Below are 24822 nucleotides of genomic sequence, written 5' to 3'. Positions count from 1 at the left end.
GTTTGATTGCGAAATCATATAAAGTCGAACGACGGTGCCGTGCCATTTATTGTAGGAATCGGCTGAGCAGGAGATAGCTGACTGTGTTATCGTTGCTTTGAAAGTTCGTCCAATTCAGAAAATGCCTGTCGATCTCAGTGGAAAATGGAAGGTGAAGTCCACCGATGACAACATTGATGAACTGATGACGAAGCTTGGTAAGTGAAGAGTGAGAAGAATTTTCTCTACGTTTTACTGGAACCCGCACCCGGTGTATCACACATAATGGGCGTAACTAGTCTGCATTTCCCGGCTAGACATGGTGGCTGCGGTCGTGTAGACAATTAGAATGTTTCGCAAATCATGAAATGTCGTTGTAGATACTGCTGACTGTTCCACAGCGATTGAATGCATTTGGACAGTTTCTTCTGGCGATTCGTCTCGATCCCAAACTTAAAATGATATGTTTAAATACGTCATAAGCGCAGCTTTTACGGCAGCTTGTGAGTATATACATGTATTCGTAGAATGGTTTACTGAAAATAAGGTATATCGTGTATATTTCTTGCAATGTAAAAAAAACCTTTGAGAATTCTATGGAAAATGACATTATGTGCATCCGTGCAAAAAGACGGTAAAACTGGTTTTCTAAAAGGGTAGGATTCAAACATGCCTGTCACTGAACAACGCTCAATCATCTCAAATTTTCAAGGCTTCCCTGCCGAAGTTATTGAGTACATGAAGACCAAGCTCTCTTTCGAAAGCAAGTACACTGGGGACGATTACGAGACGAAATACACCACTCCCCATGGTAATGTCAAGGTGGTCACGGGAACGATCGGGAAGCAAGTAGATGAAAAGGATTTCATTGGAAGACCATACTCGGTACGTATTCTAGTATTATGGGCCGGGCGGACCGGAGTTATACTCCGGAAGCAGTGGATCGGCCTTGTCGTTCCTCCTAAGCGACTTATTGGGCGGTGCACTTAGGAGTCACTCCGGTGCATAGTTGGTTCGAATCGGCGGCTGGAGTTTTCGAGGCTACGTCCCTCCCCATGAAGGAAGTCAATCTCCTAGACCTGCCATGGTAGCGGTTGCTAAGTTATACTTGCATCGTATACTAGCGCCATTTGGTCTCTTCCGGTTAAAGAGGCAAATGGAGGGAGTCCTCTCATTGGGAGATTGGAAGGCAGTATGAACACTGAGGATTGACGAACGTGCTTAGAGAATTTAGCCAGTTCACCAAAGACTGTTGATTGACTTTCCATCAGAGGACAATGTGACGAAGACTGGTGATAAGATCTTGTGCACGTGAAGTTGGTTTATAGGTAGGAAACTTGTCTTATAGCCCCTGTTCTTATCCGTTTCAGTCCATGACGAAATGGGAGGGTGATAAGTTAGTGACGGAGATGAGCTTTACTGATGCTTCATTGCCGCGTACAAGGGCGACCCGGGAGTTAAAGGGAGACACACTTGTTACGGTAAGAAGATAGCTTAGGCCTGATGACCGTCTTAATAAGCGACACATAACTGTGAATGTTGGAGACAAGACAGTTAAATACAGCAATGATTCCTCAGTGGTGATTAGTTAAGTCTGCACTAACATGTTTAGAGGAGGTTGGGGAGCTTTTTTGTATAAATTTTTTTCTTAAAACAGTTTCTTACAATGAAAACTAGTTGGAAAATTGGTGTGAAGTTCCCACTGATAAGTACCCTTTCAGTCACCATTCGCCATTTGAAAAGACATCTCATTTTTGAGAAGCCTCAAGTGACATAATATAAAGCTCGGTTCAAGTTAGCCATTGCTGATTGAACCACTTGCATACTAGTATACATGTATAATTATAGTGGCGGAATATCATTTTTCATTATTTTCAAAGTAACTGCCGGCCTAAATAGTACATGCTCGTTTACTTTTTTCAGGCAACAACATTGGTTGATTCCGGTTTGACTGCTGTGACAGTGTTTGAGAGATGTTGATATGGATCGGGATCATGCTGAGGCGACTGTCATCATACCAGCATCACATTCATGAATCGCAATTTCACAATTACATGTAGTACATGCGCTATAGAGGGAAGTGTCCTGATTGCATGCATATGTTGAATTGAATAGAAACGAGCCATTTGGACTAAAACCACAGTCATTGACAGTCCCCATATATAGAGAATACATTTTCTGTATTATCCTGCGAACAGACGTGTCCACTTCGGGATATTCCACCATAATCCCTTTTTTGTGTTTTAAACTATTTTAACTGCCGGGATTTTGCTGAAGTGATGTTTACAACGAAACTTTGTAGTTGCAGATGATGTAACTAAAATATATAATAGGCCTTTGCAGTTAAACATTGTGCGCTCTCATGAATACTATACAAAAAGACTTGTATCGGAATTTATGAAATCAGATACATCATATATGACGGTAAATTCGCTGAAAGATGCCTGAAATAAAACCTATTCTTTTGTAACCAAACATCAGTTTTTTCTTTTTCTTTGGCGTGATCGAGTGATTCATTTTTATCAATAGTGAGTTTTCGCAAAGCCCCCGAAACGCCAACGCCAACTCCTATCCCATTGTTCTGCATCGTGATCAGCAGGTCGAACAATGAGATAGGCGTTCGCATTGACGTTTCGGGGGCTTTTGCGAAAACTCCCTATATTGCGCCATGCGAGCCTCGTTGTTCAAATATTGAGAAGAGAAATGTGGCGATCCTATAAACGTACTCATAGTCTTACGTGAGACTTGTTTTCACCTGTTGTTTGCTTTCACTTATCGTGTGGTTTCCAAGATATAAGTATTAGTTTGGTCATAAAAGTGCATGTCAAATATGACATCTAACAACCAAAAGGAAACTAATTACTTACCACTGTTTATTTAACTATAGTTATAGGAGTTATTACGTCATAGTAAATTGATATAAAATCGATTGACGGCGCCTCGATATCCACTCTCAGAATTGCCAACGCAAGGGAAAGTTGTGCCGTCGTATAAGCTGTGATATTTTTTTGTTTCAAAATGCCGGTCGATTTCAGTGGAAAATGGAAGGTGAAATCGTGCGATGCCAACGTTGATGAAATAATGACGAAGAGTGGTAAGTTGGACTTAACACTGTTCGGCCAATATTAGACGAGATTATCAGGCATTACGGTACTTCTTTAGGTGAATTAGAGACCTCCTGCTTCACGGCTCCCGTACGGTTCCAAAAACGTCGCAGCCTATCGATCGGCTAAATAGCGATCCCCGTTGATTGATTTTCTTCCCGACTCGTTGCTGACAAGACTGCAAGATGCCGTCATGTTAGATTTTTCACGTGTCGACACCAATGCTGTGTTCTTCGCGAATCCCTCGTTCCCAACAAACAAGGCAGGTCTCTCAACCCATACAAAGAGCTACGAACAACGAAGTACTATGTATGTGTTTCTCATCGACGATGTAATGAGCTCCCTGATTCTCCAACCTATGCGTATGGCAAGCCAAAGCGGAATTTATTCAAGACTTTAGAATAACCATTCAAGAAGTTAAATATAAGTTCAAGAAGGAAATATATGTTCAAGACTAAAATATGTTCAACCTTGAATCAAATGTTTTCAACCTTGAATCAAATGTTTTCAACCTTAAATAAAATATGTTCAACCTTGAATAAAATATGTTCAACCTTGAATAAAATATGTCCAACCTTGAACAAAATATGTCCAACCTTTAACAAAATATATTCAACCTTGAACAAAATATATTCAAGACTCACGTGACCATATTCAAGACGCACGTGACCACAAAATTGATGACGTTGTTGCTCATGTTTTGATGCTTTACGGACTTTCCCGAACCCGCGTCCAGACTTTCCCGAACCCATGGTACTTGTGTTGCGTTTCGGAGCTCGAATTGTTCGCACGAAGGTTTTGACACATGGTTGTACACGTACCTAGCCGCCTACACCTGACATGTACTGTAATCCTACACATCATGACATGGATGCCGAGTGAATGTCAGAGTCGATACATGTTTCACAGACATATCAGGCAAATTATAGGTTCAAAATGCGCAATGCCTCTCACCTTTCATACCACTGTATCGGATTCTCGTTGTCTTTTGACATGTTTGAGTGTTTAGGCTATACAGGCAATCAATCACGTCGTGAAACAGAACGCATCAGAAGTACCACAGATTCTACGCTCTACGTCATCAATTTTGTGGTCACGTGCGTCTTGAATATGGTCACGTGAGTCTTGAATATGGTCACGTGAGTCTTGAATATATTTTGTTCAAGGTTGGACATATTTTATTCAAGGTTGAACATATTTTATTCAAGGTTGAACATATTTTATTTAAGGTTGAAAACATTTGATTTAAGGTTGAACATATTTTAGTCTTGAACATATATTTCCTTCTTGAACTTATATTTAACTTCTTGAATGGTTATTCTAAAGTCTTGAATAAATTCCGCTTTGGCTTGCCATATATGCGCGTCAGACTGAACGCGACTGAACGCCGCTCGACGCCAGAGTTGGCGGCAGTGGATCGCGCTCATAGCACACCTACTCAGAATTGGCGTCCAGTAGCGTCTTTTCCGCCACTTCCAAGAATCGTGGGGGCTGCAATTTTGATATCATGTGACGTCAAGACGCAAGCTGATTGGCCAAAGCCTCGCCGTTGACGCTGGTTGACGCCAACTCTGGCGGCGATCCGTAGCACACCTGGATTCTTCTTGCGTTCACTGGCGTTCAGACGCCGCTACAGGCGTCAAAAATCAAACATGCTAGATATCTGGCGGCAAGTGGCGGCAAGTTGCGGCAAGTTGCGGCAAGTGGCGTTTGCCTGACGCCGTCCGTAGCACACTACGGATTTTTCAGGCGTTCAGGACTCTTGCGGCAAAAAACGCGCCTTGCCGCCGGAGTTGGCGTCCAGTGTGCTGCAAGCTTAAATGTCTTTACCAATACCAGATCCAAAAAAGACGACGATATAAGGGAAAACCTATACGAGCAAACCTACAACGTCGTCCTTTGATTTTGCAGGCTACCCTGCTCCAGTTATCGAGTACATGAAGACCAAGATCAGTTTTGAAACCAAGCAGAGTGGCGATGATTACGAGAACACTTACAGAACTCCTGACGGTAAAGAGAAGGTAGTCAAGGGGAAGATCGGTCAGAAAATGGAAGACAAGGATTTAATGGGCAGAACGTATACGGTAAGTTTGGGTTTGATTTCCCTGAGTACATTTTGACCACTCTTCAGAAGTTCCACCTGCAGGTAACAAGATGGCTAGGAAAGGATTACCTGATATCTCTATCAGTCCCATGCAAGCTGAGGAAACGCTGCCTTTTTACGTGGTCAACGTTTTCTCTCTGCGTTTTGTCAACGATTTTTTTTCTAATAAGCTAAATGACACTTCTGATTTTGGCCGCGAGTCCAAAATGGCCACCAGACAATTAACACTTAAACTATGGATAGGTTTCCTTTGCCCAAAACTCGAATTCTACATGACAATACATGTAGCTATCGGAAAATAAAGTATGTATACATGCATACCCAATATCATCATGATTATGCCCTTGCTATTTTCACGTTTCAGTCTTTGACGAACTGGGAAGGTGATAAACTTGTGAGTGAGGTGACCTACAGTGATGGATCAGTGCCAAACTCTAGGATCGTTAGGGAAATAAAGGGAAGCAACATGATTACGGTAAGAAGATGGCATGCTCTTGGTATACTGCACGTGGGAACGGGGGCAGTTCTCATCCGTGCAGCAGCACCTGGCCTATACCTTGACCACCCATGTTTTTGCATCTTGTCAATATTTAGATCTACCCCACGGCTACAATTTCCTCAATGATTCTTATGCTTATTTTCCCCTTGCTTATTTTCAGATGTCCACTTTGGTTGACGCCGGAATAACCTCAGAGATGGTCTTCGAGAAATGCTGATTACTTCGTCAAGTCTTTTTAGAAAAAAAACTCGTACATGTGTGTGGGTTACGTAGGAATCTCGTAGTAACATCCATTTCTGTCGACCAGAGTAAATGATACAACAATCACCGGCGCCGGCAAGGAACGTCCATGGGAAGGCCATGCTGAGAACCCCAGGGACGTCTGCCTGTGTCAAGGAAGGCGCAATGCCATTACACAGAATACGTGGGGACTTTTACCATTTCCTTTGGTAATACGGGATGGTGGTCCAACACAAGCACAGTGTTTCGTCTTGCCACTCATTTTCTTCAGCCAATACGATACAAGGCTCACGCAACTGACTTCTTGCAAAAGAATCACAACTGTTGTAAAGTTTCTATACGATACATAAAATATACGTATTCTGTTACCAAAACCCTCCGCAGTTTCTTTTTTTATTTACAAAAAAATGAATTACGTTAATGATTGAAAATGAGCAATCAGGGACGGACGAAAAGCCATCTATCGTTTAAACGTAAAATATCTCCAATGAGTGACTGCATGAGATGACTGGAAACTTGGCGCAAAAAATCGTCTTTTCGCTTTTACATCATTTGACGCTATATGCCAAGGGCGTTAGAAGCTGCACCTATAAGCCACTAGCCGTGCCGATCTGCCGTCGTTGTACATATATCCATCCTTTCACCAGCGGTGCAGGAGGAGACTTTATAGGATTGCCATTCACTGCCGGTAAGTCGGCATGAAGATCTTGCTGATCTATCGGCGTTGTTCGTCGGTATCCCACACCGAGACTCTCTAGGATTGTCACACATCGCTGATAAATCGGCATGTGACAATTAGTCTCGATACGCGGGGACAAATCCATTGGTCTCGGACACAGACGATCGCTTCTCATTACTGACAATTATCAAGTTATCTTCACACGACTTAATCTTTTTTTACCGTTACCTTTATGAAAGTATTAGTGCCTAGACGGGCATTAGCACAACATTTTGGCGAGTTATTGTGGGTTTAATCCTGATTTGCGACCCAGACCGCTTGCGGAGCGTTCCAAACATAAAATGCAATAGGCTACGGACTCGGCCCGTGTTACTCGTACTTCGATTTTACTTAACAATCACGAGAGCATATATCTAAAGTTTGCCAGTGCCTTGGTATATGAGTAAAAGAATATCTCCAGTGCAGAGAAAGGTTGGTCATTTGAAAGTTTCCAATTTTCAAAATGCCTGTCAACTTCAGTGGAAAATGGAAGGTGAAGTCCGCCGACGACAACGTTGACGTAGTAATGGCGAAGGAAGGTGAGTGACCTCACAACGTATTATGAAAAACAACAAAGCGTTTTCAGTCTGCTGAAGTGAGTAATTCATCTTGAGATATTAGCTATATCGTTTTAACGAAATTCTAAGGCCTATTTTCGAGGATACTCCCATCGTCGAAGCAGTGACTGCCTTCACGACCTCACTAAAACTATTTAGAAAGAATAAACTTCACCATACGCCTCTTGACTTGTCTAGGTTACTCTGCCGAAGTCATCAAGTATATGAAGACCAGCCTCAGTTTCGAAACCAGGCACAATGGTGAAGAATTCACGCATGTATACACCGATCCTGATGGTAAGGCAGTGGTAGTCGAGGGGAAAATCGGGACGAAAGAAGTACAAAAGGATAATTTAGGAAGAGAGGTCGCGGTAGGATACGGTTAAGATAATGAACAGTTTCACTACTGTTGCATATGGCCATTTGAAGTCCGTTGGACAAACCCTCAACATATTGCATAGGTTCACAACCAATGGTAGGGTTTAATAAAAACTGGCTGGCTTTGTAAAAGGAGAATGCAATCCCGTGTGCACGAAAAAATACACTGCAAAGTAAGGCGGTAATAGCCTCTGTGTGCATTATTGCGTACTGCCAGCTAGGGCTATAATTGTCCCACGTTACCCTACATGCATCAAGTATAGATTAGAGATTTGTGTCTCAGAGTGATAAATCTCCAATGGGATTTTTTCTTGGCAGTGATGACATGTTTTTCTGAATACCTGAATATGGGAACTCCCATAGACGGCCAAGTTGCTTCCTGCAACGGAGCTAGATGACGAGGGGTATATCAGAGACTAATTCCTCAGCACATACATGTATTCCCCATTGCAGTCCATAACAAACTGGGAGGGTGACAAATTGGTGACAGAGGGTGCCTACGTGGATGCACCAATGTCAAAGATAAGGATTGTCAGGGAACTGAAGGGAAACCTCATGCTTAACGTAAGTCGAGTCACGGAAATCTGGAAGTCCATGATAGAGTATACCTTCGGTGCGGATCACCAATGGTTCAGATTTTAGCGCACTTGACGTCTTTGATCACAATCGTTATATTGTATATACTCGGTACATTTTCCAGCCGGGTTCCCAAGTAGCCGTAGGACCTACCGTCAACGTACTTGTATGTCATTAATTGCTTGATTAAACTGTCCACTTTTTTTCAGTCAACAACCTTGATGGACTCTGGGGTGACTGCAGAGACAATCTTCGAGAAATGTTAAAGAAGAAGAGCCCAAATCCTTGGGAACAAAGACTAGTAAATGGGAAGAATGGTAAATTAGTGGACTTAGTATATGGTAGTTCATTTTGTGTTCGGCTGTACAGACATTCATTCAAACAATGTCATGTGTTTATGTCACCAAAAAACTATCTTGGGTCCCATTTCTGAAAAAAAGGACAAATTCGCATTGGCAGATAACCAAGATTGGGATTTTTACTAATGAATTTAAATTTCCTTGGCGAAAAAAATACTTTGTACGTTGTGTGTTGATATATGCGCATTGTGTGGCTTTATAGCGTACAGTATAGAAAAAATAAGAATAACACCTCATGAAGCAATAAATTGATAATTGATGTAGCTGAAAATATATCTCCAGGGATTTTGTCATCATTATCCAATGAAGCTCGTGTTCGAATAAAAAAACTTAGCCAATAATCTAACATGACATTGCCATATATAATTGTCAAATTAACTGGGGAGGGGAGTCTGGTTTCAACATTATTGCTGCGTATGGCAGGCTGTTCATGTATACCATCATTTCTGAGGTGCACACATCATCTGATATCGGAAGTCGCATTTTATACCAGTCACAGCCGCGCACCGTTTTCGGGCAAATTCTCACGATGACGTCATTCATGCAAACGCATGCGGCCATTTCGGAGGAGCTTCTGCCGGTCGAACTTGTGCCGACCGCGCTGCTGATTTAAAGTCCTCAAAGGAATTGATTTGTTGGTCATGCAGTGTTGAGTGATACCAGCCCGAGGTTTTTGATATTCCTACTTTATACACAATATCGAGAGGCGGAGTATATTGAAGACTACTGGTGCCAGGATGAGCTGATATTCCGGCAGCCGCTTGTGAAAATACCTCATGCATGGTGTAAAGGCAGTCTGTGTTGGCAGAGAGAAGATCAAAGATAATATCATTTGATATCTTCTGCCGGCCGCGCTGCTGATTCAATGTCCTCAAAGGAATCGATTTGTTGGTCAGTGCTCAAGAGGGAAGAAATGGTCAAGAATGAAAGCCGTGCAACCAACCCAAATCGTTATCCAATGTATTGTCCTCTGTCGATTATCTGATGATAATACTGAAGATGGCGTTTTGGAGGAATGTCGACTGAGCAGCTATAAAGTGAGCTTTCGATTGTTGGAACATCCTGAGATTAAGTTTTTTTCACTCCTTCGTCATTACAAATATCGGGAGGCGAAGTGTAGGCCTATTGAACACTACTGGTTGCAGCTGGATGTTGTTGGAACGAAAGGTATACATTCCATCTTTGATGTAAAACCAGGGATTTGTCAACATGCCCCTTTGATATCACCGGGGAACTTAAGGTTCTTGAAAAAGAAAGGCTATAGCTATATCGTGGAATGGTTTCGTAATAAGTACTAGCATATCTTTATTTTGTTAGGCAACTACATGTTGATGAATAGTCAAAAAAGATTGCATTGAATGTTGAGGTGTATCCGAAACGTCTCCAGCGGAGTTCTCCTTACTAAACAATGGATGATTCTTTGGCCACGGTAACTTTCAAATCCACACCACTCGGAATAGGATGCATTCACAAGAAGGTGTTTGCCGACGTTTTTTATCTGTTTATGTACGCCGTTACACCAGTCGCTTTGCTGGGGGTCATGCTCAATGTAATCAATTTAATCGTACTGCGCATGCAGAAAACATCTCTAACTTCCGTTTTTCTATTGCGCGTGCTCGCCGGATGTGACTTGTTTTTCCTGGTCGTCTGCCTCCTATATTTCACCGTTCGACATCTCGTAGTTTACTTCAGCGACAAGATTGAAATATTCGCCCGTCCTGATCATAGTATTGGTTCTGAAATTATCTACGCGACGTTCCCTTTTTATTTTAGTTCGCTACAGGCGAGGAACTGGTTAATCGTGTTACTATCTCTTGAGAGGTTTTTGAATATAGCATTCCCGCTCTGGGCAAGGAGAAAATGTACGAAAGGCAACTTTACAAGAGTCGTGATTATAATCATCTTACTCGCATTTGCTTGTCATCTTCCACGATTCTGGGCCCAAACTCTGACAGAGCAAACCAACCCCTGCACTGGTCAACCAGAACTTGCACTATCGTGGCAAGCATGGGAGCCCAATTTTGACCAGTACCTTTACATCACCGTTTTAGTAATTGGTCCACTTCTCATAATCTATGTCCTAAATATCATTCTAATAATTCTATTACGACGGGCTGCTGCAGCGCGGTCTAAAATGTCCGAGGGGAAAGCCACATCTGACCAAAATCAGGCCACGATGATGGTGATTTCCATTGTTATTCTGTTTACCATTTGTGAGACGCCAGCCAGTATGGACCGGTTGGCCAATGTTTTGGGCTTTCGATACCCAGCGGATAGTTTGTTCGCAAACTACATCAGGAAAACCGGCTTGCTTCTAATTGTGGTTGATTCGGCGATGAACTTCGTAGCATATTGCACTACGAACAGAACATTCCGAAGAAACCTTATAAAGCTTTTCTGGTTCGGGCAGCCAACGCCTTGACTTGGCTTGAGCATCTCGGAGATTTTTAGAAAATGCGATTTCGAGTAGCATATATCTTCCAGTTGCATGTGCGGATATAGCTAAAGCGCTTGTTTCGGATAGCTCTAGTATCAAATCCGTTCACAAGCGCTTTCAGAATACATGTATTACATTCAGTCCTTGTTTCAATTGGAGCATCTCCCAGGAGGCAGCTATACGGAGATCATTCCAAACAGACTTCGATCCGTAAAAGGAAAATAAAGAAATCCTCGGCCGCGAGTCGAACCCATGACATCCCGATAATAATGCAGTCGTGACGAGCATTCACTACCGCTGGCCCGGCCATGCGCGGCCATCACGGCCACCGTTCCAATGGCTCTCATCTGCTGTTGCTTGGAAGTTTCGTATCAAAATAACATTCCAAATCATCCTTTTTGTTGGTATTTTGATACGAGTTTTCATACATCGTCGTCATTGAAAGGGCCGGAAATTCACGTTCGAACAGTGGGAGGGGTCGTGCTTTTTTGCGCTGAATTGGGGGTATTTCGCATTCTCTCTATCATCAAAGAATCAACCCACTGTCTCTTCTTGATTACCCCGATACGGCGACAACATGGCCGTTTACACGGGATCAAATAAGACCTAAAAGAAAGCCAAACGAGGCCCATAAACCCACCAGACCGCAGGTATGTTTACTGATAAATGAAATAGGAGAAGAACAAGCATACTGCAAAAAGTCGCCCACTCCTTTAACCAGACTTTATTCCGAAGAACGCAGCTGACTGCCGCGTGAACGTCAAGAATCTATCGAAGATGACGAAGACGAAGATGACTGATAACGAAGATGACTGATAACGAAGAACTGTCATTATTCATCGCTCTAGAAAATCCAATGTCACATCGGCCTCCGTATACTGTCAATAACCGAAAAGAAATCAGTATCTGTGTTCATCAGAAAGCAAGCTCTTGCATCATCGCGGAAATCGACAGTTATAAAGGGACACTTTTGCAGAATACAGGTGGCACACGGCACTACAGTTGTCCGGTCCTCCTTGCGATATCACCCTTAAACAGAGACTACTAAACTGCAATGTAGGGCCTATGCATTTCATATGTTAACTACCAAGGCTGTCTATTCGCCATGATTCAGTACTTCACGTTTAGGGGGCCGACAAGGGCAATGCCTCGCGTCCGGCCCGAACGGCTCGCAAGTCGTACCGCAAAGGCCGGAGTGATTATTGTCGCAGGCGATTTAAAACGCTGGGCGCTATACATGATTCTATTGCCATACTGGGTCATTTGATATGAAACAATTGGAACAGTTTCTTGGGCTGTACATCGACTGGGAAGAGGTGTATAATCCTCATACCACAGTAAAATGCTTAGGCTACTCCTATAAAACTAGGGGATAAGGGCCTACGTATCGCCGCTGACCCCGCCGACATCAGTCCCCCCGCTAGAAATCCTGGCTATTATGATTTATGTCTACTTCGCGCTGAGATGCCAATTTACCCAGAAAGCCTGCTTGCAAGGTAATTTTAACTTTCCCGCCACAGAACTTCGTGTCCACCGCACAGAGAGCGCCCCCGTCGTTTGTGAACTGGCCACATAATCATGTCGCTCTCCCGGATACTTCGTGCTCAAAAGTTCTTGCCTCTTTTAAGGCAGCAGGCTGCTTGTCTTTCAAGTGCTGCAGCTCAACCTCAGAGGGATGCGCCTGTGAAATACACCAAGGTCTGTTTGCCTTATTTCAGTTGCAGATTTAGCTCTATTTCACTTTTATCGTCTGCTTTGTGTAGTACACAGTGATGGAACGAGATCACACCCCACAAAAAGGTCATCGGACCACTGTTCAATGGATTTATAGTTGAATGCGATCAAACTACGTCATTTCTGATCGGGGATTCTAAAGTTTAGCCGACCCCTCTACCACAGTCTACAGATACGGCGGTATTGCCTCCTTCGCCTAATAGTAATAGTACTGATATATATACTACAAGCAACCAAAAACGACCGAACTGAAACTGAGTTTGAACTAGAATATGAATATAACTACAGTGGAACCTCCCTTAGCGGTCACCTCTCTAGTGAGGAAAACCTCTCTCATAAAGGACACTAGATTTGGTCCTAAATTGGTTGTATCCATTCAATTTGACCTCTCTAATCAGGACGCCTGCCTATTAAGGACAGCACTTGGTGTCCTTAATAGAGAGGTTAGTTCTAGTATAACCAGCACCATCCCAAAGAAGTGCTTTTTTCATATGGCCATCAGAGAATGAGAGATCCTGCAGTGTTGAAAGTGCTTCAGGCAAGATTGAGACACTTTCAGTGAAGTCCCTACCATGAAAACAAAGACCTCACCAAACATTTTATACCATCATCTTGCTGTTGAGGTGCTTTCAAAAGGGCTTTAAATCAGTACACTTCAATTACAGTGGAACCTCCCATAGCGGACACCTCTCTATTAAGGACTACCTCTCTAGTCTAATAAGGACACTATAGTTTTGGTCCCAAACTGGTGGTTTCCCTGCAATTTGACCTCTCACCAGGACACCTCTTGTCAGTTCCAAAGGCGTCCTTAATAGAGAGGTTCTAAAGATGATGTAGTCAACCGATCTGATGTACTCTGTCTGAAATCCTGATAGAAGTACAATGGAACCTCCCTTAGTGGAAACCTCTCTATTAAGGACAACCCCTCTATTAAGTACACTAGTTTTTGTACCAAATTGGGTTTTCCATTCAATTTGACCTCTCTAATCTGGACACCTCTCTATAAAGGACAGCACTTGTCAGTCTCGAGGGTGTCCTTAATAGAGGGGTTCCACTGTACAATGTACTGTCCATGCCTTGGCTAGCAGCTGGTGACAGGCGTTCATATTCTATTTTCAGGCCTTCATCAACAATGAGTGGGTTGATTCGGCTAGCGGAAAGACCTTTCCTACCATTAACCCAGCCACTGGGGAGACAATTGCCGAGATAGCAGAGTGCGACAAGGTTGGTCTAGTGAATAGAGAGTCCCCTGAATAGCAGGTTGAGTGACCTTTGTAGGCCATTGGAAAGGTCTAATCATGATGTGAAGTCAAGTGCTAACAACATGTATCCTCAATACAGTGAAAATGATCGGGTCGTGGACTTGATACATGAATGGAACTGTCAGTTATGAATGAAATGGCCAATGTTCAAATGCAATGGTGCTTCCTTGCCCGAGCCCCCACTATGCATTAAAAGGACATAGGCCCATGCTCGCACCAGGACTTGGGCTGGAAAGTCACAGGCTCTACCTGGGGGAAATTTTGAGACGAAAAAACGTCTGTTTTGTATGTGTAGCCAATCGCACAATGCTTAAATATAAGACAGGAGAGTTTTGAACGACCCATCGGGATCATTAGCCTGGATGGGCGTTCAGTGATAAACATTTTGTTAATTATTGGGTACCGGCCTTGTACGTGAACATTATTTGAACTCATGACTTAGCCATAGGACATAACGTTTTCAACTGCTGCACCAAAGACTTATGAATTTTGTGATAATGCTATAATGTTCTGAAGTTCCTACAAAGGACTTTGTGGTGTGTTTTTTCATCCCTAAAAATATGTTTAAAATCCTCAATATGTGCATCTCGTCAGGTTGTCGTAGTGTTACTGCCTTAGTGTTAGTGTTCGATGTCAGTGTTATATTTTGATTTGTAATAAATTTTTTAGGCTGATGTTGAGAAAGCAGTTAAGGCAGCCCGCGAGGCCTTCAGGCTTGGTTCACCATGGAGGCGGATGGACGCATCGGAGAGAGGACTTAGGCTGAATAAGCTGGCAGACCTGATTGAGAGGGATGCAACTTACATTGCAGTAAGTTCATCAACCATAGACTAAAAGTATAGGCAAATGTAAATTAGGCAAAGTTATGAACGTCGTTCGATCACCAGGTATTATATTCTCATTTGTAAAGAGGTTTCATTGCGTTTGATTTAAACACCTTTTCAGAAAGTTCTTATCTGTGCAAAAGATGTATATAGGAGCAGCTCAATAGCAGATGTGATGTTGCTAGTCCTTGTAACAAAGGGAGGAGCATGCACATGGGTAGAAGTAGTGGTTTATGAAAATGATAATACTTAGGGGCAGCGGTAGCGCAGTGGAAGAGAGTCGGCCTCATGATCAGGAGGTCGGGGGTTCGACTCCCGGCCGAGTCACTGCTTGGTTCCCCTACTGGTCGAGTTCAAGTGAGCGCCTTCTGGTTGCTCCTTGAAACCCCTGATTGATTTCTGTGGAGACCGGGGTTATAATATGATAGCGCTTTGAGCGAGAACTATAGTGTCACGGAATTGCGCTATATAAAAGACTCATTATTATTATTATTATTATTATTAATACTTTAATTACCGTGATAGCAGTATCATCTACTACTGTTTATGGCCCTGGTTTGTTCAGTGGTTTACTATATTATGGCCCTGGTTTGTTCAGTGGTTTACTATATTATGGCCCTGGTTTGTTCAGTGGTTTACTATATTATGACCCTGGTTTGTTCAGTGGTTTACTATATTATGGCCCTCTTTTGGGTGCTGTACTGAATCATGTGAACAGTGAGGGAGGTTTCAAGTTCTTCTTTCTTTCTGTTTTAGTCTTTGGAGACAATGGATAATGGTAAGCCATTCCATGTGGCACTTGCTGCTGACGTGGCCCTGGTTGTCAAGTGTTTCAGGTAAGGAAAGAGTTGATTTCCCTGAAATATTGCTTTTAATGGGTATCATTAGCAATCAGAACTCTGATTTGGAAAACTTAATATTACCGCTTCTTGATCATTCTCATCACTAGATTATAGATTTTCAGCACATTGACCTAGCCAAGACAAAAATTGAGATCCCCAAAAAAGTGCCATTATTCACAGGACCCAGACTGCACAATAACACAGTCAATGTTGCAATAATAGAATCATTGACAACAACATTCCATTTTAGGCCAACTCATTTGTGAACTGATTTCACAGGTGCTTGTTTTGACCTAAAACCAACATTTCGGTAATACTTGAGAGAGATGTTATCTTGTCCAATGTACTATAAGTGTTATTGTCAGATGAAAAATACTTCTCAAAGCCGGTGAGTACTGGCTGTTGGTTGTTGAATAGTATTTTATCTTGAAGTTTTTATCACAAAGTTCATAAAATAGGCCTACCTCACATATCCAATAGGTAGGGGCAATTTATCAATCCTGTACTACTTATCAATGACTGTTGTGATAGTTTCACAAGAAGGTTTAAAGGTCAGACCTTAAGCGTCATACTCACAGGCAAACACACACAAACAAAGATTTTTTTCTTAAATTATAGAAGACGGTTTTATTTTCAGATACTACGCTGGCTGGGCCGACAAACACCATGGCAAAACCATCCCGATCGGCGGCGATTATATGTGTTACACAAGACACGAACCTGTTGGAGTTGTTGGTCAGATTATCCCATGGAACTTCCCTCTTCTCATGTTGGCATGGAAGTGGGGGCCAGCACTCGCCCTTGGTAATACTGTTGTGATGAAGACTGCCGAACAGACGCCACTGACGGCTGCGTATGTTGCTCAATTGGCGGTCGAGGTAAGTCCTCATGCAGCCCAACAGATGATGCATCTTGACAGAAAAGGCTCTGCCATCACAATACCCTCTGATTTCTTGACGTGGTGAACCAAAATGGAGACCATGTTGTTGAGATATATTTGCAAGATTCCCTTTATGGTTGCCTGGATGCATAGACTAATAACACAGTCGAAGTGCAATTGTGTCTATAGGTATCATTCCAAATACAGTGGAACCTCTCTACTAAGGACAACCTCTCTATTAAGTACACTGGTTTTGGTCCCAAAGGGGTGGTTTCCATTCAATTTGACCTCTCTAATCAGGACACCTCTCTATTAAGGACTGCACTTGTCAGTCCCGACGGTGTCCTCAATAGAGAGGTTGTACTGTATGACCTTAAAACATCTGCACAGCTTTCCGGATTATTTATTGGTAGTCAAGTAATAAGCATCTATCAAACGCAAATAAACATAGACCTGCATTGTACAAATAGGTTGTTGGCCTATATGATAATGATTAATATGATTCATTAAAAGAGGATGGACACTTTATCACACTCACAATTGAGCATGGGGTAGTTTAATGCACAAGTGTTCAAAGTGAGTCGGCGACTACAGTTAATACAATCATGTACAGTAGAACCTCTCTATTAAGGACACCCTCGGGACTGACAAGTACTGTCCTTAATAGAGAAGTGTCCTGATTAGAGAGGTCAAATTGAATGGAAACTACCAATTTGGGACCAAAGCTAGTGTCCTTAATAGAGAAGTTGTCCTTAATAGAGAGGTGTCCGCTAAGGGAGGTTCCACTGTATATTGTATAAAATTGATGTTTTCCTTTCAGGCTGGTTTCCCTCCAGGTGTAATTAATGTCTTGCCGGGATATGGACCAACGGCTGGTGCGGCCATCGCCTCACATATGGACGTGGACAAGATCGCCTTTACAGGATCAACACAAGTACGTCTGAATAAAATCATCAATTGAAGTCACTTAAAAAGTGCTCGTCAGTTCAGGATATAAATTAACGGCTCAAAAGCAGCTATCAAAAGTTTTAATTTAAAGAAAGTGTGATTGAGACACTCCTGCAAACTAAAGAGCTTTCGAAAGTTAGTTCAAAATGAGTTGGCCCTCATATAATGTGGCTTTTAAAATATTCATAATGTCCATGAATAAATGGCCGTAATAGTGGTTATTTATTCATGATATGACAAACGAAAAGATTCCTAAATCTGAAAAAGGTTGTCAAAATTATCAAAACTTCTGTAACGGACCACGTACACCATCATGACATTTTTTACGATCAGTTTTCCTCTCATTTTCCCAGATTGGACAGTTGGTCCATCAGATGGCTGGCCAGAGTAACCTGAAGCGGGTCACCCTGGAACTTGGGGGAAAAAGTCCTAACATTATACTCAAGGATGCCGACAGTAAGGAAAAATTATTATTATTAGTATTCAGCATTCATCTGCACTTGGAAGTGTGATTCTCCAGGGAGTATTCCTCTTCAAAGGCGGGATGAGCGGTTAGGAGCCAGTTGGGTTTGTTGGTCTTTTGACTCAATCTTTTACCATATGTTCAGAAAATTGTACTTATCTTTCGGAAATCGACTAAATTTGTCATGTGATACAATACCTGGAGTTTTGATGACACCAACTATAGGCACCTCTTGTTTTCAGTGGACCATGCGGTGGAGCAGAGCCACTTTGCTCTCTTCTTCAACCAAGGTCAGTGCTGCTGTGCTGGGTCAAGGACGTTTGTGGAGGAGTCGATCTATGATGAGTTTGTTGAGAGAAGTGTTGAGCGAGCGAAGACGAGAACTGTTGGTGATCCATTTGACCCCAAGAATGAACAAGGACCACAGGTAAATGATGGGTCTGATTTTACCCTGTCTATACATATCTGAGTGCATCTAAATATATGTCTGTCAGCTGATGACCAGGCCTATTGGCCTCTTGTCATACAATGGTGTTTCAGAATGCATGCAACTTTCTTTTTTGCATGGAAGATTGCACAGGAATTTTCATTTCATTTGAGTTTAGGCTGCCTGGCTTAGCCAGAGGGTGGTGTGACATTCGTGTGATGCTAGAGCGTATAATGTAGTATAGAAGTTTAATGATTCTCATATCACTGGCCAGCCATTTTGAAAATAAAACTGTTGAGACTAATGGTCTAGCCTACCGTAAGTACTACCTTGACCTTTCTCATCCACAATCGTCATCAGGCAATTCCTTCATTTACAGATTGATGATGAGCAGTTTGGACAGATCATGGACCTGATTGATAGCGGCAAGAAGCAAGGTGCCAAGCTGTTGGCCGGTGGGAACAGAATCGGTGACAAGGGTTTCTTCGTTGAACCAACCGTCTTCACCGACGTTCAGGACAATATGAGAATTGCTAAGGAAGAGGTGAGTCTGGGTCATTTTAAACTCGCTTTCAGGACTAGCGGCCGCATCGGTAACCAAAGGGCACAGTGAGACGGAACCTGTCCACAGTATTTGACAATTTATTAAGCCACTTTTCGGAATATCTCCCAGACCACATCAATGGCATCAATGGGAATCAAGCAATATTTGCAGATTTCATTGCAAAAACTATTTCGCTGCGAAACTTGCATGCAAGTGTCCCCTCTCCCTCCGTCAAAAAAGATGAAATTAAGATCTTTCTATAGGTCCTTTGTTATTGGTCCCCTTTATCAAATACATGTATGAATATTCCACTTCAGATATTTGGACCAGTGATGCAGATCATGAAATTCAAGGACACAGATGAGTTGCTTCATCGTGCACATGACACAGAGTATGGCCTGGCTGCGTCTGTCTTCACCAAGGATATCGACCGAGCTCTCTACTTGAGCAACAGCCTGCGCGCTGGAACTGTCTGGTAGGTTGATGAAGAAACAAAAATCTATAGGAGTGCTGTGGCTGTGAAGTAAAGTAGGCCTTGCTTACTTATATATCTCCATCTGACATGGGACACAAGGCAATAATGTGATCACCATACCTCTGCTGGTCCTTGGTGGCCCACTTCTCTTGTTTCATTAGAGGCCCATCTGGGAACTTAGGCAAGGCAAGGCACGTAAATGCAAAGTCTCATGCCAACAGTTCGAATCAAACCAGAGACCTCATGACCCGAGCCATTACATCACCACGGCCCCTCAACTGATCTCCTCTTAATAATAATGTATAACATCTAAAAAGACTAATCTACTACGTTGAATGATCCTGTTTACAGGGTTAACTGCTATGATGTGTTTGACGCTGCCGCGCCCTTTGGTGGTTACAAGATGTCTGGCAATGGCCGTGAGCTGGGTGAATATGGACTCGAAGCCTACACTGAAGTCAAGACGGTAAGTTAGGAATCTTTCTTAAAGAGGTCCTGCCATGACACAACCAGTGCTATGAATGAAATTTATGAAACAAATACTGTTGAATGTTTGATACCAGCCATGGTCGTAGTGGATGGTCTCGGATTTAGATTGTTTGGTACAGAATGTTGATGCCACACGGAGGTCCTTCATGTTAAGGTTCTGGAGATGAATAATGTCAAGGCATACTGGAAGTAAACCTTAAATGTATCTGATTTCAGGTGACCATCAAGATTCCGCAGAAGAACTCGTAAACCTTGTGATTGAGCCAGCAGTTCAACAGACAGTTAGAGTTACATCTATGCAACTAATATTTACCTAACCTAAATGAAAATATATGTGTTAGCCGATTAATTGTTCCACTCATTAATTGATTAATTTTTTTTCGTGGGGAAAAATGTTCACCACCACTACCTCAGGAGAGTAAATCAGAGACCATGTTTAATAGAGAAAAAGTGTTGGAAAGAGCCACGTGCGAGACAAGTTCCTGATGGAAATTGAAGGGGTTAATTTAATTGTTATTTCAGGCAAGTTGATGTAATTACATGTAAACTTTTCTGAACCAATTCCTCTCCTGCACCATCATTACCAAAAATGATATTTGTCTGTGAAGCCTTGCTTTCGCCGTGTACAAAGGTTTCGCAGCTTTCGGGGCAATTTATATTTGCGAACATATTTACGTTAATAAGATTGCTTGTTAAAAATGTTTTTTAACTTTACAACTACTCTATTTTTACACCGTGTATTTGTAAAGATTTCATGTTGTCTCGTAAAGTCTCTAAAGTACATGTATTGAAGTTAACACTATTGAAAAAGGCTCTGCTCGATCCAATAATGGTCACCTCCCCCCACTGTCTGTCTTTTGTGAACATGTATTTTGTTTGAAATAACTTAAGAAACTAGGTCATGATCCATTTCTTGCCACAAATGTCTAAATATGATATACATGTACATGTTATAGTAGTACATCAGTTACTCTGTGCCATCAGAGATTTATCATATCGTTTAATAGCATCATAGCATAATTGCCTAAGTCATATTTTGGCCAAAATGTGAAAATTCATTACCTACTTCACTTTTCTGTGTTATTCAAGCATTTTTTACTTATTTTCATGGTTTAAAAAATGTTGAGGCATCTGTTATAAGTTATTGTTAAAGTTTGAATAAGAATTTCCTAAGCGTTTTCTAAAAAATAGTTTTATTTCATTGTTCTCCAAACCTTCAAATATGAGTTAGGCAATTATGCTATGAGGCTAATGATGTGGTATATCAGAATATGGTTAAAAATATATGTTTTGCAAATGATATATTATTTGTTCACTGGTGCATTGCATGATGATTTATGCAGGTAATAAAGTAATAGATTGATAATACTGAATATAGATTTATTCCATGAGTCGGTTTTCATATCATGTCATCTGCTTCACTGTAGGCTACATGCCCTGCAGCGAGATTCAAAATATCTCCAGAGACAGTTTTTTAACCTTCCCAGTTAATCTGTTCCCCCACACCTCCATTGTGGATGCCCACGCTTACTGAGAGTTTAGTTTCAAAACCTGAAACTTCATGTGTCAATTCCCCAGATCCCCGAGAATAATTTGCCCCAAATTTCACTGAGAAAAGTATCTCCATATTTTCAACCCCACACTTCCCTTGGAGTCCTTATCTCCACAAATCCATAAAGGTGTGTTTTGCCACAGTGCAAAGTCATTTGTCCAGTTTCCCAACCCTGTCGTCATAAAAAGTGTTCAGACTCTGACATGGCAAGATTGGCATTGTCACAGCTTCCACTGGTTGACTGCACATCAGTAGCCTTGGTCTGACATGGTCACATGCAAGTGCAAATTTCATCGATTGGGTAGGCAATGACAATAGGCCTATGGCAGTCATTGGTTGGTTGAGACATCCTCCAAAAGACTGGCCTGGTTGTGACATGGGTCAGTCTTCATCAACCTGGTCTTCAAGATTGAGCTGACAGTGGCAATAAGCATCATAGTCATTGGTGAGTTGAGATGTCCTCCTAAAGACTGGCCCGGTTGTGCCATTAGTCAGTCTTCATCAACCTGGTCTTCAAGGTTGGGCGGACAATGACAATAGTCCTGTCACCGACATTGGTAGGCTGAGATATCCGCCCAAAGATTGGCCAGGATGTGACATTGGTCAGTCTTCATCAACCTGATCTTCAAGATTGGGCAGACAATGACAATAGGCCTGTCACGGACATTGGTTGGGTGTGATATCGTCCAAAAGACTGACCCAGTTGTGACATTGGTCAGGCTTCATCAACTTGGTCTTCAAGATTGGGCAGACAATGACGAAGATTTGGCAGACAGCGGTAATAGGCCTGTCACAGTCATTGGCAGGTTGAGATATCCTCCCAAACATTGGCCAGGTTGTGACATTGGTCAGGCTCTATAGTACTGGTCTTCAAGATTTGGCAGACGATAAAAATAAGCTTATCGCAGTCATTGGTAGGATTAGTCAAGTTGTGACAGTTTCAAGTCTCACTTGCTAGACAGGTCCAATTCGATATGATAGTGACTTCCTTAATATCTCTCTCAACGTATTGCAAGATAATCTGCTTCGGTCTGGTTGTGACGGTGTCATCTCTCTTAACGTGCTTGAAAAACTGTAGAGGTGCCAGGTCCGATTCAGTGAAGTTGTGACTGTCTCATCTCTCCCAACGTGCTGGCAAGATGGTGGAGCTGCCAGGTCGCAGTCAGTCTGGTTGTTATTGTCTCACTAAATGTACTATACGATGGTGAAGTTCAGGTCTGATTCGGCCTTGATGTGATTGTCCCTTTTCCCTCAAAGTGTTGGCAACATCGTGCAGCTGCCCGGTTCCAGTCATTCTGGTTGTGACTGTCACTCCCAACATGCACGAAAGATGGTTCACAAGCTACAACTTCCAATTCGATCTGGTTGTAGCGGTCTCATCTCTCTCAACGTGTTGGCAAGACTATGAAGCTGCCAGAGCTGATTTATTCAGGTTGTGACTATCTCATCTCTCTCAATGTGTTGTCAAGACTGTGTGGCACTGCCAGCTCCAATTCGATCTGGTTGTGGCGGTCCTCTCTTAACGTGTTGGCAAGACTGTGGAGCTACCAGGGCCGTACGGTCAAGTTGTGACTGTCTCATCTCTCTCAACGCAATGGCAAGATCGTGGAGCTGCCAGGTCCCAATTGGCCTGATTGTGACTGTCTCTTTCAACGTATGCCAAGATAGTGGAGCTGCCAAGCATATTGGCAAGACTGTGGAGCGGTCTGGTCCTATTCAGTCAATTTGTGACCATCTCTCTCAACGGGTTCGCAAGATGGTTGAGCTGCCAGGTCGAATTCGGTCGCGCTGTGACTGTCTCATCTCTCTCAACGTTTTCGCAAGACTGTGTGACAGTGCCAGGGCTGATTCATTCAAGCTGTGACTCTCTCTCTTTTCTCTCAACGTGTTGGCAAGATAGTGGTGTGAGGTCCCAGTCAATTTGGTTGAGGTGGCAGTCTCTCTGAACATGGAAAGATGCTGGAGATGCCAGGTCCAATTAGGCCTGGTCGGACTGGCTCGTCTTTCTCAACGCGTTGGCAAGATGGTAGAGCTACCTGCCCCAATTCGATTTGGTTGTGACTGTCTCATCTCTCTCAACATGTTGGCAAGGTTCGATTCGGTCTCGTTGTGACCGTTTCATCTCACCATGTTGGCAAGATGATGGAATTGCCAGGTCCGTTTTGGTCTGGTTGTGACTGTCTCATCTCTCTCAACATGTTGGCAAGGTTCGATTCGGTCTCGTTGTGACCGTCTCATCTCATCATGTTGTTGGCAATATGATGGAACAGCCAGGTCCGTTTTGGTCTGGTTGTGACTGTCTTATCTTCCTCAACATGTTGGGAAGATGATGGAACTGCAAGGTCCGATTTGGTCTGGTTGTGACTGTCTCACCCCTCTCAATGTGTTGTTGGACAGACAGTGGAGCTGCCAAATCTGCTTTGCTCTTGATTTGACTGCCTGATCTCTCTCAACATGTTGGCGAGGTTCGATCCGGTCTCGTTGTGACCGTCTCATCTCACCATGTTGTTGGCAAGATGATGGAACTGCCAGGTCCGTTTTGGTCTGGTTGTGACTGTCTCACCCCTCTCAACATGTTGGCAAGGTTCGATTCGGTCTGGCTGTGACTGTCTTATCTTCCTCAACATGTTGGCAAGATGGTGGAGCCGCCATGTCTGATTCGGCCTGTTTGTGACCGACTCATCTCTCTCAACATGTTGGAAAGACTGTGGAGCTGTCTGGTCCGATTCAGTCAGGTTGTATGCCGATCTACAGGCGTTGGCGTATATCCATCATTCGTGAAAGGAGACTTTAGGATTGACGTACATCGCCGGAAAGTCGGCATGTCAGGTTTTGACCGTCTCATCTCTCTCAACGTGTTGACATAGGATGGTGGCGCTACCAGATCCGATTCAGGCAAGGTTTTACTTTCTCATATTCTCACAACGTGTTAGCAAGACTGTATTGCTGCCATGTCCAATGTGATCTGGTTGCGGCTGCCTCATCACTCTTAATGTGTTGGGAAGACCGGGAGCTGTCAGGTCCGATCCAGTCAGTCTGGCTGTGACTGTCTCTCACAACGTATGCCAAGATAGTGGAGATGCCAGGTCTGATTTGGTCTTGTTGTGACTGTCTCATCCCTCTCACCATGTTGTTGGCAAGATAATAGAACTGCCAGGTCCATTTCGGCCTGGTTGTGACTGTCTCATCTCTCTCACCATACTGTTTGCAAGACGATCGAACTCGCAGGCCAGCTTCGGTCTGGTTTTGACTGTCTCATCTCTCGCACTATGATGTTGGCAAGATGATGAAACTGCCAGGTCTAATTCCGAGTGGTTGTGACTGTCTCATCTCTCTCACCATGTTGTTAGCAAGATAATGGAACTGCCAGGTCCGTTGCGGTCTGATTGTGACCGTCTCATCCCTCTCACCATGTTATGATGGAACTGCCA

At 42.9% G+C, this 24822-nt stretch overlaps 4 protein-coding genes across 4 annotated transcripts; all 4 read left to right on the top strand.

Annotated features, from left to right (window-relative positions):
- Positions 1–36: 36 nt before the first annotated feature.
- LOC135483642 (uncharacterized) lies at positions 37–2454 on the top strand. The gene is made up of 4 exons (XM_064764625.1): positions 37–197; positions 692–864; positions 1350–1460; positions 1903–2454. Exons 1-4 carry the CDS (start codon positions 122–124, stop codon positions 1957–1959), a joined length of 417 nt encoding a protein of 138 aa, XP_064620695.1. The 5' UTR covers positions 37–121; the 3' UTR covers positions 1960–2454.
- Positions 2455–2945: 491 nt separating this feature from the next.
- LOC135483676 (uncharacterized) lies at positions 2946–6273 on the top strand. Its single transcript, XM_064764674.1, has 4 exons — positions 2946–3073; positions 4995–5167; positions 5552–5662; positions 5847–6273. Exons 1-4 carry the CDS (start codon positions 2998–3000, stop codon positions 5901–5903), a joined length of 417 nt encoding a protein of 138 aa, XP_064620744.1. The 5' UTR covers positions 2946–2997; the 3' UTR covers positions 5904–6273.
- Positions 6274–6927: 654 nt separating this feature from the next.
- LOC135483641 (uncharacterized) lies at positions 6928–8777 on the top strand. The gene is made up of 4 exons (XM_064764624.1): positions 6928–7183; positions 7400–7572; positions 8033–8143; positions 8365–8777. Exons 1-4 carry the CDS (start codon positions 7108–7110, stop codon positions 8419–8421), a joined length of 417 nt encoding a protein of 138 aa, XP_064620694.1. The 5' UTR covers positions 6928–7107; the 3' UTR covers positions 8422–8777.
- A 3714-nt stretch (positions 8778–12491) lies between these two features.
- LOC135482569 (aldehyde dehydrogenase, mitochondrial-like) lies at positions 12492–21212 on the top strand. The gene is made up of 12 exons (XM_064762711.1): positions 12492–12649; positions 13805–13909; positions 14617–14757; positions 15528–15607; positions 16251–16491; positions 17314–17427; positions 17795–17897; positions 18147–18331; positions 18711–18875; positions 19193–19350; positions 19702–19816; positions 20056–21212. Exons 1-12 carry the CDS (start codon positions 12530–12532, stop codon positions 20086–20088), a joined length of 1560 nt encoding a protein of 519 aa, XP_064618781.1. The 5' UTR covers positions 12492–12529; the 3' UTR covers positions 20089–21212.
- Positions 21213–24822: the final 3610 nt, after the last annotated feature.

The sequence above is a fragment of the Lineus longissimus genome, chromosome 2 (genome assembly GCF_910592395.1).
Source record: "Lineus longissimus chromosome 2, tnLinLong1.2, whole genome shotgun sequence".
Taxonomy (NCBI): Eukaryota; Metazoa; Nemertea; class Pilidiophora; order Heteronemertea; family Lineidae; genus Lineus; species Lineus longissimus.
This window is presented reverse-complemented; position numbering and strand designations above follow the sequence as displayed.

What these genes read in the sequence shown, in the direction of transcription:
- LOC135482569 (XM_064762711.1), top strand. Translation starts at nt 12,530, where the DNA reads ATGTCGCTCTCCCGGATACTTCGTGCTCAAAAGTTCTTGCCTCTTTTA. An exon ending in AGATAGCAGAGTGCGACAAG is followed by an intron (nt 13,910 to 14,616) that starts GTTGGTCTAGTG and finishes TAAATTTTTTAG; the next exon opens with GCTGATGTTGAGAAAGCAGT. An exon ending in CTGCGCGCTGGAACTGTCTG is followed by an intron (nt 19,351 to 19,701) that starts GTAGGTTGATGA and finishes TCCTGTTTACAG; the next exon opens with GGTTAACTGCTATGATGTGT.
- LOC135483642 (XM_064764625.1), top strand. Translation starts at nt 122, where the DNA reads ATGCCTGTCGATCTCAGTGGAAAATGGAAGGTGAAGTCCACCGATGAC. An exon ending in TCATTGGAAGACCATACTCG is followed by an intron (nt 865 to 1,349) that starts GTACGTATTCTA and finishes TATCCGTTTCAG; the next exon opens with TCCATGACGAAATGGGAGGG. An exon ending in AGGGAGACACACTTGTTACG is followed by an intron (nt 1,461 to 1,902) that starts GTAAGAAGATAG and finishes TACTTTTTTCAG; the next exon opens with GCAACAACATTGGTTGATTC.
- LOC135483641 (XM_064764624.1), top strand. Translation starts at nt 7,108, where the DNA reads ATGCCTGTCAACTTCAGTGGAAAATGGAAGGTGAAGTCCGCCGACGAC. An exon ending in CGTAGTAATGGCGAAGGAAG is followed by an intron (nt 7,184 to 7,399) that starts GTGAGTGACCTC and finishes TGACTTGTCTAG; the next exon opens with GTTACTCTGCCGAAGTCATC. An exon ending in AGGGAAACCTCATGCTTAAC is followed by an intron (nt 8,144 to 8,364) that starts GTAAGTCGAGTC and finishes ACTTTTTTTCAG; the next exon opens with TCAACAACCTTGATGGACTC.
- LOC135483676 (XM_064764674.1), top strand. Translation starts at nt 2,998, where the DNA reads ATGCCGGTCGATTTCAGTGGAAAATGGAAGGTGAAATCGTGCGATGCC. An exon ending in TGAAATAATGACGAAGAGTG is followed by an intron (nt 3,074 to 4,994) that starts GTAAGTTGGACT and finishes TTGATTTTGCAG; the next exon opens with GCTACCCTGCTCCAGTTATC. An exon ending in TAATGGGCAGAACGTATACG is followed by an intron (nt 5,168 to 5,551) that starts GTAAGTTTGGGT and finishes TTCACGTTTCAG; the next exon opens with TCTTTGACGAACTGGGAAGG.